The sequence below is a fragment of the Suricata suricatta genome, chromosome 17 (assembly GCF_006229205.1).
Source record: "Suricata suricatta isolate VVHF042 chromosome 17, meerkat_22Aug2017_6uvM2_HiC, whole genome shotgun sequence".
Classification (NCBI taxonomy): Eukaryota; Metazoa; Chordata; class Mammalia; order Carnivora; family Herpestidae; genus Suricata; species Suricata suricatta.
Window position 1 is genome coordinate 23,533,668 of NC_043716.1, and position 16,988 is coordinate 23,550,655.

The window sequence follows — 16,988 nt, forward strand, 5'->3', positions numbered from 1 at the left end:
CCTGGGCGCCCACGAACGGCCACGTGCGGCTGCAAGCCTGGCGTGTGCACGCGTGTGCGGGGCTGCGGGGTGCGCGCGGGGCCCTGGGGGCCCTCGGCCCCGCGACCGTGACCGTCAGTGATGAGGATGCTTCTCCCACCCGCCTGGACGCACGCAGCGGTCCTTGCCCTTTCTGGAGTTGCGTGCGCCTTTGCTCCTCAGACGGTCGCAGTCTCAGGGCTCTGTGCTGAGGAGCTGTCCCCCTCCCAGAACACTGGCGACAGATTGAGTGCGGTGGGTCCCTGGTATCCCCGCTTCCTACCCTGGGTTCCTTATCGACTGAGGCTGCCGGCCCCCTTCACTTCCCCAGCCCCCAGCTCTATACTGGGGGCCTGCAGGCCGGGGACACTGGGAGACCCGAGGCCCTGGCCGAGCCGGTCTTTCCGGCCAGGGTGATTTACATGTAAAGATTAATGTGTGGCCGAGCTCTTAATTATTCGCCTAGGTGGGAGGTGGCGGGGAGTGTGTGTTAATATTTGATAAGGAGCTGAAAGTACTTCCAGGGATTCGGGGAGGCATCTTTTCTCCGGCCCCACGGGGGCCCATCTCCTTTTCAGGAAGCCCCCATCTGCCAGGCTCCAGCTCAGCTACCCCTCCGATAGTGCCCATAGGGGTTCACCCAGCCAGACCTCCTCTCCAAAGCTCCTCTCTTGGAGTGAATGGTGAGGGTGCCCTCAGGAGCAGAGGCGAGAGCGTGTGCCCTTTGCAGGAAAGATTTAGCTGGCTGGGTGTGTGTGTGTGTGTGTGTGTGTGTGTGTGTGTGTGTGTGTGTGGTTTGGGGGGAGGGGGAATGAGGGGAATCTTGCAGAAACTGCTGGCTTCTTTCTAGGAGAGGAGAAAAGAGAAAAGACAGGATGTGAAGAAATTTCTACCTAAAGTTGGAGCTTGAAAGCTACTTAAATGGGCTTAGTAGAAAAAGAAAAAAGAAACACTTTGCAATTAATTCGGTTGTTTTGTAGCTGTGTGGTGGTGGGTAAATCACTTAATCTCAATTTTCTCATATACAGTATAGGGATAGTCATTCTGACTTTAGGTGTTTTAAGGATTCAAATATGATAATGGGTGTAAGTACTTAGTGCAGTGCCTCCGTGGCATATGGCAAACACCGCAGGCGTGATGACTTGTGATGCCTGGGACCAGCCCGCCAGGAATCTATCTCAGCTGCCCCTTCTTGCAAGCTGTACTCTCCTTAAGGGCTGGGGCTTTTTGACAGGGATCTATTTTGGGACCTGCCTTTCTCCACCCACTTCATCCCCTTGGACACTGGAGGCTGGGGAGTGGTGGGGCTCCACAGCAGACTCCCCGGAGTATCTGCTAACGTGGAAGGTGAAGGAGCAGAGAGGATCTTCTGAGCCCAGAACCCTGGCCAGGAGTTGCTGAGACTTTGCCAGAACAACTTGGCTTTTCTGCTGAGCTGGTTTCCAGGATTGTGGGAGGGTAGCTTGAGCAAGGTCCATCAGAGAACTTCTTCAGTCACCTCTGAAGAAACGAGATGGGTGGTTGAAGGGGAAGGGGGTGGGGAGAAGTGGTGGTGATGGAGGAGGGCACTTGTGGGGAAGAGCACTGGGTGTTGTATGGAAACCAATTTGACAATAAACTACTTTAAAAAAAAAAAGAAAGGAGATGGGTGGCGGGCAAGTCAAGAGTGGGGGGCAGTGGCCGGGTTATTGGTGATGGTGATTATGTCTATTACTGTATTCCTGGTCAGAACAGGTCACTTAGGTAAAACCTGGAGCTTGGAGCCAAGATCTGTCCGTGGGGCACCTCTCTTGCCCTGCGGAGATGAACTGAGGCAGCAGGCTCATAATTATTTGCAAGGACGGTCCTCTCATGAATAAATATAGGAACCTGAGCTGGTTTGAGGCCCTGCCACCTCTTGCCTGAAGGAGCAAGCCCATGAACATAGACCTGACCCCTGGCCTCATCACCATTATGTTTTCCTGGTTCTTGCCTCCAGAAGAGGGTAGTTACAAGAGCATTCAGCCAAGCAGGGCAAAAGTCTCCATGATTAAGACAGTGGAGCAAAGGTCACAATTACAAAACCAGAAGCTATAGCCAGAGTCCGGAGAAGAGCAAATTCCTAAGAAAGATGCAGTCTGAATCAGATGAAGCCTGGGGAGGCTGAGAGGCGGCTCTGCTCTTCAAGACGCTGACTTAAACAGTGCTTCCCCTGGAATGGCTTTCCCTTGGGCCTCCAGTCAACCTTGAAAACCCCGTCTGCCTTTAGGACCTTTGAAAGGAGAAGACATAGAAGAATTTTAAAAATAAATTTTTAATGTTTGTCTTTGAGAGAGAGAGAGCAAGTGGGAGAGGGGTAGAGAGAGAGAGGGAGACACAGAATCCAATGCAGGCTCCAGACTCTGAGTTGTCAGCACAGAGCCCAATGCGGGGCGCAAACTTATGAGTAGTAAGGTCATGACCTAAGCCGAAGTTGTATGGTTGAGCCACCGAGGCGCCCCAAGACATAGGATAATTATAACGAGGAGCCTCCTATAGGTGCGAATGACCTTCCATGTCATTCAGTGTCTCCTCAGACACTGACCAAAGTCCTGAGTATTTTGTAGCAGTTTGTTCTGTCTGAGGAAGAATGGAGGGCTGAGAAAAGTTAATGAATTCTCCTGCAGAGATTAAGTAAGAGGCCGAGCCAAGACTGAGGCCATGTGAACGGGTTCCAACTTCAGAGTTCTATCCACCTGCAGAGAGGGGCCTGGGTGCGAAGTGGCCACAGCTCCTTGCGGAGTTGACCCACAAGGGGGTTCTTCAGATGCAAAAATTTCCAGGGACAGCAGAGCCCACTCCAGGGCAGGGGATGGATTGTTGTGGGGAAGACACTGCAGGGACTGTCAGACTCTGAATGAGGCTGAGCCAGCTTTGACCCAGAGTTGGGAAACTCAAAAACCCTAGCTGACTCTGAGGGGCCGGAATGAGAAGGTACCCTGTTTTCTGTGGATGTTCATTCTCCTGGCCTGAGGCCGCTCCTTCCTTCCTCTCCCAAGAACTTGACCTCCCCCTGTCTCCCTCGCACTGAATCCTCATTCCGGGGACTCCAGAGGAGGTGGGGTGGATGGAGGCAGCCAGGCAAGAAGGGGGCGGAAATGCTCAGAGACCTTAGCTCAGGCTGAGTGGGAAGCTGTGCTTTTCTTAGGAATTTTCTCATCCCTGAGTTCTTTCCAGCTCACTTCATTTGTCTCCTGTCTACCCAGCCTCGGCTTTGGCCATCTGTGCACTGATCTGAGGCCAGAGGGAGGGAGGCCAGGGAAGGGAAGGACTCATTAGCGAGTTGATTATGCTCAGGGCTGCCTGGGACACTCCGCCATCTCTCATTTAATCCTCCCACAGCTCAGTGAGGTGGATGGTAGTAGCTCCATTTGACAGATGATAAAACTGAAGCTCAGAGAGATTAGGTAACTTGCCCCTGAACCTACAGCTCCTAAGTGGCCCAGCCAGAAGTCCACCCTACTGCTGCTGCAGCGTTTTTGTTTTTGTTTTTGTAATCAATAGACTGTACTTGTAGAGCAGTTTTAGGTTTACTGAAAAACTGAGCAGAAAGCACGGAGGGTTCCATGTGCTCGCTCTGTTCTTGCAGTTTCCCCTACTGGTAACATCTTGCATTTAGTGTGGTGGGTTTGTAGTGCAGCCTTTTTCAGAGATGCTGGTTTTACAGCCCTGAACCAGAGCTGGGATTAGAACCTGAATCGGCCCTATGAACCAGGGTTGTGGAGTGATGGGACAGGGGAAAAGCCCTGGCTGCGTTCTCTGGTAGGCTGTGAGAGTTTAGCCTAGAATGGGTCTTAATAACACAAGAGGGTGTGTGTTCCAGGGAGGGGCTAGTCTAATCTCTTCCATCATCCGGATCAACTCTGGGAAGGCGGCCAGGCTGAACCTGGCTCTGTTGTCCCAGAGAGGGAGACTGGGTCTAATCCTCCTCCTGTGCTCTCCCCAGAACCACCCTTCCAGATTTAGGGTGGGAGATGCAACTGGAGGAGGGCATGGAGGCCAGCCCCTGGGGTAGAGCTGGTGGCCTCAGAGGGTCCCCCCAAGGCCTCTCAGGAGTGATTGTTTTGCCTGAGGAACAGTGCCCTGAGCATGATGTGCCATGGGTCAAGACACATGGGGTCTGGCTGCTTCTGCCACCTCTGTCCCATCCCTATATTTTCTTAAGCCTCCTTCCTTTAGGCCATCTGTCCCAGACTCCAGGAATGCTCCATCCCAACCCAAAGGGGTCTCTGACTCCATGGATATTCCTAGCCTCTGACCCACCATGTCCACATACACATGTGCACACCTGTGCATGCATACACGCACACACACACGCGCACACACACACACACACACACAGTGTTGTTGGTGCATACAGAGCTCAAATGCATACTTAGAGTCATATGTGTGCACGAATACATTGACACTGGCTTCATATTCTTCCTCTCTCTACTCCAGGGTCAAAATGGTGCTACGAGATTCAAGCCAAGGCTTCCAGCTCTGCTTGCTTAGGTAAGCATAGCGAGTCTTAAGGACAGGGCTCTCTGTGTGGTGGGGACAGCCCAAGTCAAAATGAAGACCCAGGGAAGGTGGTAAGGATAAGGGTAATGATGGCCCTTTAGTCGGATATCAGTTCGTCTCACACACACACACACACACACACACACACACTCACACAGAGTCTTGGTGCTCAAGGGACAGGGAGTGTAGAGTGACCTGAATTGTCCCTGACATCTTCCATCACTATCCCCAAGAGGATAGTCTTCTATCAAATAAATCAGCAGTAGCATCAGATGTAGATACCTTTTGCTCTTCTTTTTTTTAAAAAAATAGGCTCCATACCCAGTGTAGGGCTTGAACTCACAACCCTGAGATCTAGAGTCACATATTCCACTGACTGAGCCAGCGAGGTGCCCCACATTTTGCTCTTTTAAGAAAAATGAAGAGTTGGTTCTGTTCTAACTCTTTGAGTGGACCTGGGAGGTTGTCCTTTGCAACTTTCCCCCCAAATGTTGATCCATGTCCCCACAGTCTGCTTTCCTCTGGTCTGTACTATGTGTCAGTGACTGAATGGTGCTGCCCCATTCCCAAGCCCTGATCAATTGGCCACAGGGAATTAGCCTCCCCCAAGGCTGCTTCCCTGCCTCTTGGCCCTCAGATAATGCTTGACATTAGTCAGCACTAGTCCTTTCCTAAGCACCCTTCCAGGGGACTCCTCTGCACAGCTTCCAAGCACCTTCCTATTCCCCTCCTTGAACTTGAAGAGGTGCTATGTGCCCCTGACTCTCAGCCCACCCTGTTCAGGGCCTAGCGAATGGGGTGAAGACTGCCAGAAGAGCCGCCAGTCTCCCATCAACATTGTCACTACTGAGGCACAGTTAGACTCAAACCTGGGACCCTTCTCCTTCTCTGGCTATGACAAGAAGCAAAAGTGGAAAGTCCAAAACAATGGGCATTCAGGTGGGTCTCAGGCAGGTGGGACAGGGGACCCTGGGCAGACATGGGCACCTGGTTCAGGGACTCCTGAGTTTCAGAAAACTGGAAGGGGTGGGCACCTCCAGGGACCACTAGGTGCAGGTCCACCTTTGCTGAGGAGGGGCTGCAAAGCCCAGCAGTAGCAGGGTAGGGGAAACAGAAAGGGCCTTAAAAAGGAGGGAACACTTCATAGTATTTTCAGTACTTTAATCAGACCAGTCTGGCATAGGGGAAGGGCAGCATTCTAGGAAGAAAGAACAACATGTGCAAAGGCACAGAGGTGTGAAATGGCTTGGGGTGTTCAGGGAACTGTGTGTGGCTCCATGTGCCTGGCGGACAGACAGCAAAGCTAGGAGGGGTCAGAGTCAGCCCAGGGTTGGCCAAACTGGGCCCAGGGCTGAGGAGTTTGGATATTCCCTTGAGGACACCAGGGCACCAGGGTGGGGGCCAAACTGCATGTTTGGGGCGGTGGGGAAGTGCAGAGGGAGAGTCAGGCGAAGAGTCCAATAAGGGGCCAGCGAAAAGTCTGGGCTGTGTCACCTGTCCCATCCCATCCTACCCCCACGGGCCCAGGCCTGTAGCCTATGAAGGGTCACAGGTAGGAGAGAAGATTCTGCCTGGGCGGAACTGGGACAGGCTAGAGAGGCAGGTGTGAGGACTCTGTCCCCTCTGGTGCCCTCCAGTGATGGTATTGCTGGAGGAAGAGGCCTCCATCGCTGGAGGAGGACTGGCTGCCCGGTACCGGGCCAAGCAGCTGCACCTGCACTGGTCAAAGGAGCTGGATGGGGGCTCAGAGCACACCCTCAATGGGGATCGGTATGCCATGGAGGTGAGTGCCCCTTCCCGGGTCGGTGCCCTTGCTGGGCTCTGGGTGGACGCCTGTGGCAAGAAGGTGGTCCAACCCCCCTCACGGCCCTCTCTCCATTCCTCTCATTCCCCACCAGATGCACATAGTACATGAGAAAGAGAAGGGGACATCGAGGAATGAGAAAGAGGCCCAGGATTCCAAAGATGAGATTGCAGTGCTGGCCTTCTTTGTGGAGGTGGGGCCCTTATCCCCCAGGGTCTGAGAGGCTGCTTCTTAGTATCCAGATATCTGGGATTCCAGCAAGGCAGGGGGCTGCTGGTGGGGTCCCGACTTCCCCTCTGTTTCTCAGCGACTTCTATGCCCCCAGGTGGGGAGCCCAGAGCCTCCCAGGGCCTCAGTCCCAGAAGCTGCCTGCCCTCCCCGCCACAGACCAGAAGAACGGGCTGGTGGTCACACCTGGTTCTCCACATGTCCCTGTCAAGCCCCCTTTTCTTCTGTTCTAGGCTGGATCTGAGGAAAATCCTGGCTTCCAGCCCCTGGTGGAGGCACTGTCATATGTCTCCAAACCCGGTGAGTGTCTGGGGGTGAAGGGAAAAAAGGAGACTTCTTTCTACAAAGGAAGGGCTGGGGTGATGCAATGGCCTGGGCCAGGGCTCCCCTCCTTCTCCCACCAACTGACAGCATCCTCTGTTCCTCCCTCTGTCCCAGAGATGAACACCACAATGAAAGACAGCATCAGCCTATTAGACCTACTTCCCAAGAAGGAGACACTGAGGCACTACTTCCGCTACCTGGGTTCACTTACCACTCCAGGCTGCGAAGAGAAGGTTGTCTGGACTGTGTTCCAGGAGCGCATTCAGCTCCACAAGAACCAGGTACCTAAGGCTCAGCCAAGAGTACGGCCCCCCACCACCCAGTTCCCCAGAAACCATCTGTCTGGATCCCCACAGCGGGGCGCTGGATTGGGGTGGGGATGGGTCCTCCCAGGGAGCTGAGGTACTGCAGCTTGAATCCATAGACACCCCCTGGGGGGCAGACACACAGGATAGGTCTTGCCTATCCTATCCCCTGGTTTGAAGGCTGGAGGGGAGACTATGGCAGAGGAAGTCAGAAAAGGCTCCCATGCTGTCCCCTAAGTAGATGGGAGTTGTGCAGCTGAGGGCAGGAAGCCAGTGTCTTGAGGAGAGGGGTCAGCTTGGGGGAGGGTCCAAGGCTGGCCAGGAGCAGCTGAGGATGACCACAGTAGGAAAAAGTCCATTCCTTCAACAAATGGTGCCGGAGTCCTCATAACACACTAGGCTCCGGGTATATAGCAGTGAACCAAAGTGCCCAAATCCCTGCTCTAGTGATGCTTGCGTCGCAGAGCCGTGGTTCTCAGAGAGTGGTCCCTGGACCAGTGGCATCAACATCATCTGGGAACTTGCTCGACATTCCAGTTCTTGGGCCTCACCCCGGTCCTGCTGAATTGAAAACTCTGGGGGTGGGACCTGGCAATGCGGGGCACCCCCGTCACCCCCCTACAACTGTGATGCTCCTGTACACTCAAGTCTGAGAACCAACGTCCTATAGTAACAGTGATAATATAGCAGTGATCAATGATGATGGGCCTGCAAACCTGTGAGCTGCGTGCCCTTAGCTTCCTGGCTAAGGGGAGCTAATGGGAGCTAAGCCCCCACAAATGCCGGGCACTCTATATCCCTTTTTCTTTTCACCTGCACAAAACCCTGAGAGTTAGATTCTGACCCTCTTTAATAATGAGGGCTCAGAGAGGCAAGGTGACTGGCTTGCAGTCACACAGCAGGGAATGCAGCTCTGCTGGCTCCCTGCCCCCTGTTGAGCCCTGCCCTTTCCACAGATCGCTGAGTTCTCCACGAAGCTCTACTACGACAAGGAGCAGAAACTGAAAATGACAGATAATGTCAGGCCCCTGCAGCGCCGGGGCCAACGCCTGGTGTTCAGGTCTCGGGCGCCAGGACAGCTACTGCCTTTACCCTTGCCAACCCTGCTCTTCCCCACGCTTACCTGCCTGTTGGCTGGCTTTCTTGGATGATAGCTCGCTTCTGGACACTTGACCTCAGCTCTCAGCCCATAGAGGCCTGGGGTCTCCATTCCTCAGGCTTCCTAGCTTGGATGTTGATGATGATTAAACAGATATATTTTTGGAAAAACCTTTCTCAGGTGTGTTTTTAGTTTCCATGACTATCTCTGTTCTGTTCCCCTCAACCCACCGCCGTTCCAGGATAGGAGCCTTAAGGCCTGGATAATTCTTCTAAACAAGGACCAGGGGCATCCTCTCCCACCTTTTCTGAACTCTCTGTACCCCATTTGGAGAGATGCGAAGACCACTCTGAGTTCCAATGCAGTGAAAGCCAGGAAAGTTCCGGGAACCTGAGTGGCTGAGGTGGTTAAGCTTTCGACTCTTAATTTCGGCTTAGGTCATGATCTCACAGTTTGTGATCCCTGCTTGGGATTCTCTCTGTCCCTCTTTCCACCTGTCCCCCTCCCCCTGCTCTTTTTCAAAATAAATAAATAAACTTTAAAAAGAAAAGAAAAGAAATTCAGAGAAGTTCCAATCCAGCTTCTTCATTGTATATTGGGGGAATCCGAGGCTCAAAAAAGAGAGGAGCCTACGTGGAGTCCACCCAGGGGGCCTGGCAGAAGTGGCTCAGACCCCAGCCCGTCTCATCTGTCCTAGGGGAGGAGAGTGCAGGCTGTGTGTGGGACAGCCCAGTCAAGGTCGGTGAGAGGGGGGTCATTTGTCCAGATATTTCTTGAGCATCTATGTTCTAGGCACTGGGGATGTGACAGGGAAGACAGACAAGAAAAGTCTGCCTGCCCTCCTGGAGTCCGCAGTCTAGTTAGGGTCACTGCAAATAACATATACACACTGTGCGTGCATCAGAGCAGTAAGAGCTGTGGGGAAGGATACATCAGGAAGGGGAGGTGGTCAGAGAAGGCCTCCGCAGCCAGGGGCTGACTCGTCATCCGGACGCCTCATGTGTGGAGGGGAGGGAGCCTGTCAGAGGAACAGCAGGGAGGCCAGCCAGCTGGGGAGGAATGAGGGAGGGAGAACTTGTGTAAGAGAGCTGGAGGGGGAGGGGAGGAGGGGGGAAAGGGAGAGGTCAGTCGTGTGGGGGCAGGGTGGGCGGTGCGCTAAGACATTGTAAGGATGCTGGCTTGAATGTGAAAGAGCTGGGAGCCCCTAGAGACAGCTAGCTAGAGCCTGACGTGCTTCCTTGGGAAACAGGGGCTAGGGGTGAGGAGTGAGGGGTGGCTGCTTCAGGGATCCAGGAGTTGATGGATCACAGGTCTCTGAACACTTTGCAAGTGAGACCAAGAAGAAGCGGGTATGGACAAGAGGGCCCACAAAACTGGGGAGACAGGTCCCAAGCCAGGCAACCCGGGGCTGAGGGGACCCAGGCTCTGAGCTCTCATCATCCAGGGCAAGGCTGGGTTTTGGAGGAGGATGGGGATGGAGGAAGGGGAGAAGGGACCTTGCTAGGTAAAGAGGAGGTCAGGGCCATGTCTGTGGGGACGGCCTCTCTAACAGGCTCCACCATCTGTACATGGTGAATTTCCCCACAAGACGTGTGAGCTAGTCAGGCACTCCGGGGATTCCATTATCCCATGCTAGAGGCCCCGGCAGGCACACTGTAGCTCTCCAGAGGGGAGCTGGTTGGCAGAGGTGACCTCTAAGCCCTCTCTCTGCCGCCCTGACACCCTCAGAACCCCTGACCAGAGCTCAGCCTGGGGATAGGGAGACGCCTCCCCTCCCCTTTCCCTTCGTGACCAAGAATAAGCACCCCTCTCCCTTCACCAGTGACCACACAGCCATGGGGGTGGTGTTATGGTCACCATGGCAACAGCAGGTGGTGTGTGTCAGCAGGAGGTGTGTGGGCACCAAACCTGTTCTTTTTGGTTCCTGGTGCAGCCTGTGGGGGATCTGAGATTTTCTGTACCCGCCCCCTCCCACCCAAAGCTCGGGGCTCTCAGAAATCAAACTGCTCCCTCTCCAATGAAGCCCCACCCCTGTCCCTGCCCTTAAAGCAGCATTCAGTGGAAACGGAGCAGCAGAACCCAGAAGTCCCAACTCTTTCCAAGGCACATAAGGGAACCCCTGCAGGAGGCACATGACCCTCTCCTGTCCCCCTGACCCCACAATAATAAACCTGCCACTGGGAGCCAGAATGGGCACAGCTTGTTCAGGTCCAGGGCTCAAGCCTCTCCCCTGCCTTCCCCTGCGCATTTAAGGCTAAGTAGGTGCCGTCAGCACATGATTCATAGCAAGGTCATTCCCTGACAGTTACTGCAGGAGCCATTCCTGGAATTAGCCCCCACACCCTGGAGGCTGAGACTGACGGGCAATCCCTCTCACGGGGTGTGTATTCTTGAGAGCCTCCTCTTCGGAGTAAATCCAGTCCCTCCGTGCTGTCCCACCACCCTGGGGAGATCTCTTTCTAGAGAGGATGCTCCTAAGTTTCTTGTGCCCAACCCACTCTGGCTTCTGACACAGCGTGGCGGGAGATGATAGGGTGTCACCAGGGGCACCCTTATTCAGAAAGAGAGCCCTGCCTGCCCTCCCCACAGCCCTGCTTTCATTTACTTCTGATGCCCCTCGATCACTGTATCGGACATACAGTGTGTACACACATGCACATGCACTCTTCACTGCAGCTGCCCAGGCCTGAGGAACGCTCAGTGCCTGATAGTTTGGGTTGGCACTTGACTTCTTTGAGGTGACTGGTTCCCCAGGATACATATTCATCCAATACCTGCTGAGGGCCAGACTTGGGCCTCTCTACCATCCTTATAAAGGGTGGCGTTATTTCTCTGTTGCGCAGATAAGGATGCTGAGGCAGAGAGGGGTTAGGGGACCTCTCAGAACTCGGAGTGGCTTCTCTGAACCTCCTTGGCTTGCACTGCCACTTTTGGCCTGTGGCAGTTCCCAGAGAGATTTTTGACCAGGGGTGAGGTGGGATCTGTCCCACCCTGTCCCACCCTGTCCCCCCTGGCTGCTCTCTGGCCTCCCTCTCTAGCCCCTGTTTAGGTTTGGCATCTGGGTGGGAGCCAGGGGCTAAAAATACTCCCCATGTGTTTAGATGATTCTTGGAAAATAAACTTCCCCGTCTTGGCTCTCAGTTTGCACACTTGCTGGTCCTGCTTCCTGTGACTCGGATCTGACCGTGCCTGGGGCCTGTGGGGCGGTGGTAGGAGGACGGGAAGGTAGAAAGGTCGATAGGGGCCCAGAGTCATGAGTGGCGGTGAAGTGAGCGTGCACATGCACACCTGTATGCAACAAGGCCACCGTGTCGCAAAACTCTAGGTGCGCCTATATGGAGACTGCATTGGGAACAGTATCCCTGAGCCGTGTGACCCTGAGGCTCTGTGCTTACATGTGGGAAGACGCAGGGGAGGTGGTGGCCCTGCAGGCCTGGGAGCAGCGCTTCCCTGCTCTGGGTCTGTTTATCCATCTACAAAATGGGCTAAGCTTGTCCCTTCCATCTAACTGGGCCTAGCTGTCTCTAGGCTCCTGCTGGTGACCTTGGGAGGAAGGGCAGGCCCATCTCTGTGGGTGGGGTGCTGCTCCTGCACCTCCAACTACACATCTACTGCTCTGTTTGTTTATCTGAGCAGGGACAAAGGCATTATCTCCTCTAGGGACTAAGGACATGCCCTTGGGCCCAGGCAGGCTGGGGAGGGGCTTCCTTTGGAGGAGAGCTACAGGACAGACAAGTCACAAGCCGGTTCCTTCCTCTGAGCCATAGCCCCAGCTGAGAATGGACGCATGGAAGGCTCTTCGCATTCCAAGTGTTGGCTGTCGTGAGACCTGGGAGGAGAGGGAGAGGGCCAGGGGACAGGGAAGGGACAAAGGTACATTTTGATCTTTCAACAAACACTATTATTTCCTCTGTGCCAGGGACTGAGGATTCAGGTAGAAAAACACCCAGTCTGTGCTCTTCCCCCAGGACTCTGACCCAAGGCAGACACATAGGGCACAGCAGTACCAGGCCTACAAAATACAGGCTGTGAGAGGGGCACAGGCACGGGGGGAGGAGGGCCCAGAGCCACACACGCTTAGATTGGAGTCCTGTTCTCCTGCTGCGGAGAGCACGTGAGGAGCCTTTGGTAATTTCATTCACCTTTCCCTTCCTTTCTGCCTCCCTTTCTTTCTTTCTTCTTTTTTCATCTTTCTTTCTTTTCTTTCTTTCTTTTATTCTTTCTTTCTTTTAAGGTTTATTTATTTTGAGAGGGAGGGAGAGAGTGAGTGGGGTAGGGGCAAAGAGAGAGGGAGAGAGAGAGTTCCAAGCAGGCTCCTCACTGACAGCACAGAGCCTGATGCAGGGCTCAAACTCACGAATGGTGAGTTGAAATCAACAGTTGGATGCTTAACTGACTGAGCCACCCAGGCGCCCCATTAATTCACCTTTCTGAGCCTCTATTTCCTCATCAGTAAACTGGGCATGATGATGGTATTTACTTCATAAGGGCAGTGTAAAAATGAAACAAGATGTCTGGCGAGAGTTTGTATTCAATAATTTGTAGTTATCAGTATGATTGTTTTTATTGGAGCACTGAAGGATGGGTAGGACCTACAAACAGAGAGAAACTGGCCCCTTCCAGGGATGGGGGTAGGGAAGAGTGTGTGGAGGTCAGAATTCCGAGGAGGAGTCGTAGCTTTGTCCCTGTGTAAGGAGCAGATGTGAGGTGGCTATGCAGGGGAGGAGCTGTAAAGACCCCTCCGGGGGCCCACTTCTCACTCAGACACTCTGACGTGCCCCCCCGTCCCCCCCCCAGCACTCTCTCCCACCCGTACACAGCGCAGTCCACTGAGGCAGGTCCCCGGCCTGACCTTTGCCCAGAGTCCCCCCACCAGACTAAGCTCACCCAGAACAGCACGGGGAGACAACAGGGGGAGGCCAGCCGAGGCCCAGCCTGCTCTGCGGCTCTCACGTCCCTGCCTTATTGGGTGGGGGTCCAGGTTAGAGTCCAGCTGAGACCTCCCAGAGCCCCTGCCGCTTTCCTGCTGTGAGATACGTTTCACTTGCCTCTGGTCCTACCTAGGGAGCAGCAAGATTACCACGTTTGCCCTCTGATGGGTCCCTTTCTGCCAGCTCACCCGTCATACTCTCTGGATTGGCTGCAGGCTTTCCCCAGCATGTAGTCTGCACCTACCCCGGATTGCCTGAGAGATCTGAATTTCAGATAAAGAACACTTTTTTTTTTTTAGTATGTCTCCAAAAGTGCATGGGGGCATACTTACGCTAAAACATTATGTTGTTTATCTGCAGCTTAAATCAAACTGGGTGTCTTGATTTTGTATTTACCAGTCTAGTGACCCTACCCTCATTCCACCTACATCAGGGAAACTGAGGCCGAGAGGAAAGGGTGGACAAAAACAGGAGTCAGAGACTGAGCCAGCCACCACTTCCTCCTTGGCCATCCCCTCTCCCTCCCACTGGCCACACCCTCCAGGAACTGACAGCACCCTGGTTGAGGGGGTTTCCCCGCTCCGCTCCCCGCCCGGTATCGTCTCCCAGCTGGGAGGGTGACTGGGCACACCGTGGAGCAGGCCCTTTTGGCAGTGGACTTCCTCCCCGCAGTTTTCCAAAGACGTGGAGAGGTCACCGCCACGGCCTCACTCCTTTGGTCTTTGCTTGGCTTCCTCGTCTCTGAGGCGGAGGGCCAGGGTCCTTTCCTCAGCCCCATTCCCACCATCGCAGTGGCCACCTCTTGATGAAAGGAGCCCTCAGGCAGCATCTGGGCGCCGTGTCCAGGTGGGGTCAGAAGGGCCGGTGCCAGGATTTTATTTACAAACTGAGGAGAGACTCAAGAGGCGCAGAACACTGTGGGCGTCGGAGTGCTTATTGGCGTCACAGCCTGGAGTACAGGAAGAGGAGCCCAACAGCCGCCAGCCGCTGAGTTCCCTCCGTCCATCTGACAGCCTTCCTCTCATTCCTTTCACCTTGCCATCGCCCTGATCTGTTTTACTACCTTCAGCTTTCAGTATCCGCATTCCAGGCCCTTTGTAAGGTACTTTGCACCCACTATTTCACTGAATCCTGACAGCAAGTTATTCGAAACTTGCTCCCACTGGCACACCCTCTTCAGAACAGCAGGGATTTTCATCCGTTTGTGGTGGATGCTGTGTGTCCAGCTCGGAGCCCTAGGAACGGCTTGTCCAGGGGTGAGTGCTGTGCAGCACAAACGCCTTTAGTTGTGGGCCTCTCCAAGGAAAGGAAGCCCCTCTATTCCAGGTCACACTCCTTTTTTTGGCAGCCTCCAGTCAAGGGCTGCTCAGCGGGGGGTAGGGGGAGGATAATGACCTCAAAGGACCCTTCCAGCTCCAGAGCTCTCTGTGAGGCCAGTCACGGTTACAGCGGGCATGGGTGGCACCTCCTCCCCGTGCTTATCCGACCCGCTTCCTTTGCTCTCTTCCACAGGTGTTGGTCCTAGAGGCACTTCTTAATAAACATCTTGTGCACTGAACGCTGTCAGCCTCCTGGGAAAGCCAACCTGTGGGGCAAGTTGGGCTCATACATGCCCAGATGGCATAAAGCACCTAGTAGGCTTTCAATCAATACTGGATGGGAAGAACCCAGGCCCGGGCATTGCTAGTCCTGACTCTTCACAACTAACAGTATACAAATAGCAGCTAATGTTTATTCAGGTAAAAACTATTTGACATGCTTTATATCTCACTTAACTCTTAAAACAAGCTTCTGAGATGTGCATTTCTATCTTCTCCATTTTCAGAGGCGGGAATGAAATGCAAGGGACTCGTGACTGGCAAGCGGTATGACGGTGGTGGGACTTGGACCCGCACAGTTTGGTACTCAAGCCCCTCCTTGGATCATCACTATGCTCTACCATTTTTCTGAAGGAAACCGAGGCTTAGAGTGTAAAGGGCCTTGTCCCTGGCAGCCCATGGGTGGCTGCCAGATCGACAGATTCTACGGTCTGTGCTGCTTTCCTTGAGCTGAGAGATCTCGGCCTGGAAGTGCTTCCTGGGGAAACCCGCATTTAGAAGTCACTAGCCACCCAGAGATAATGTTCCCCAGATCCGGCCGCTCTCCCCTGCCCCTCCCTACCTGTGTTCTTTTCGTGAGGCTTACACACCAGCCAAACCCAGCTTAAAAGGGACTCCTTTGTGAAGCTCTCCTCAGTGTCTGCTCCCCACCTTCTCCTTCACCAAGACCCCCTGAGGGAAGAAGACTGAAGGGCCACAGCCTCTGAGCCATCAGAGTTTGGAAGTTCATGCCTCAGCTGGCCACACAGATGCGGGAAGGCAGATGTTTGCAAGATGAATGAATTTTAAAAAAGATAGCAAAGCACAGAATTAGCAGGCACCATTCCAGGGCTGCAACTAAATATTTACCTTGCCCATGGGGCAATCCTGAGAGATAAGCCAGGTTTTCCAGGCTCTATTTATGCTGATTTTCCTTCTGTGACTGACACAATCAACCTGGTTTTGTTACAGTTTGAACAGCTGTTTCCACATGTAGGGCCTGGGTATAGGAGATACTTGATCCTGGGCTTTAACTGTTCCCTGACATTGTGTGTGGAATTTGCTTCCCGATCCTGACCTCAGCTGACTGTGCCTCTCCGTTCTGTGGGCCTGGACGGGCCACAACCTCCATAAGGCTGTAAGTCAAATCGGATCTTCTCTCTAGTTTAAGTTGTGGGTTCATGTGCAGCCTTGGGGTTAACAGCTCTCTCCGGAGCTGCTTGGAGTATGTGGGACAGGCTTGCCTCGGTCTACTGCCTGAGTGGTCACCTGCGAGACACTTCTTAAGGGAAAGGGGCCGGCTATGGCATGCTGGGTCCAAGTATAAGGTCATAGGGGAGGAGGACTTGGAGTTCAGTGTGGCATTTATTAGTCAGCCTCTGGGTTTCACAGTGGGGTCTGTTAGAAAGAAAACCTCAGGCCCAAAATGGAGTCACTTATGTCAATGTCAGCAAACCAAGACTTAATATCTAACCTAACTGCAGTTTCACGTCTCCCAGGAATGTAACCTTTAGCCAGTCAACCTGGAATTTCCTGCTCAGCACTGGGAAATTTACTGATAGACCCCTTTCGTTGACCTTAGGAAGGTCACCTTGCCAAAACAATGCAATTCTTTTGGTAATGATTTCCTTTCTGTTCCCTTTCTGCCTTTAAAACCCTTTTATTTCCTGCAGCTCCATGGGTCTCCCCTCTCCTTGCTAGATGGGATGCTGCCTGATTCATGAATCAATTAATAAAGCCAGTTAGATTTTTAAAACTTACTTGGTTGAATTCTTGTTATTCAACAGGTCATAAAAGTTATGGACATGGCATATGAAAATGGAAAGAGCGGTTTCATGTAAACACTAACACTGCTCGTGGTGGGGGCCCAGGCAGCTCTGATGTGGGGCCAGTGAGCATCCCCACCCCTGGTGTCCACTCTGTGAGGGGACATCTGGGGGGGCAGTGGTGGTGTTGCACCACTGGATGTTCCTGCTCAGGGGACACCACACATGACATCTCAAAGGATTAGTTTAAAACATAGTTGAGGGGCACCTGGGGGGCTCAGTCGATTAAGCCTCTGACTTTGGCTCAAGTCATGATCTCACGGTTTGTGAGTCTGAGCCCTGCGTGGGAATCTGTGCTGACAGAGCTTAGAGCCTGCTTGGGCTTCTATGTCTCCCTCTCTCTCCGGACTTCCCC

The 16,988-nt window shown here is 53.5% G+C and overlaps 1 protein-coding gene and 1 long non-coding RNA gene across 2 annotated transcripts in view; both read left to right on the forward strand.

The window, feature by feature from the left end:
• Positions 1–8,473, forward strand: part of CA4 (carbonic anhydrase 4) — an 8,730-nt gene extending 257 nt beyond the window's left edge. Inside the window, exons 2-8 of the mRNA XM_029929065.1 lie at positions 4,477–4,530; positions 5,323–5,478; positions 6,177–6,322; positions 6,438–6,536; positions 6,805–6,871; positions 7,010–7,176; positions 8,157–8,473. Coding sequence (XP_029784925.1) covers positions 4,477–4,530; positions 5,323–5,478; positions 6,177–6,322; positions 6,438–6,536; positions 6,805–6,871; positions 7,010–7,176; positions 8,157–8,351 — 884 coding nt within the window. The 3' untranslated portion in view covers positions 8,352–8,473. The remainder of the gene's footprint in view (positions 1–4,476; positions 4,531–5,322; positions 5,479–6,176; positions 6,323–6,437; positions 6,537–6,804; positions 6,872–7,009; positions 7,177–8,156) is intronic.
• A 6,146-nt stretch (positions 8,474–14,619) lies between these two features.
• Positions 14,620–16,567, forward strand: LOC115282364. Its single transcript, XR_003904614.1, has 2 exons — positions 14,620–14,969; positions 15,056–16,567. It is a non-coding gene; the product is annotated as an uncharacterized LOC115282364 (long non-coding RNA).
• The last annotated feature ends 421 nt before the right edge of the window (positions 16,568–16,988 follow it).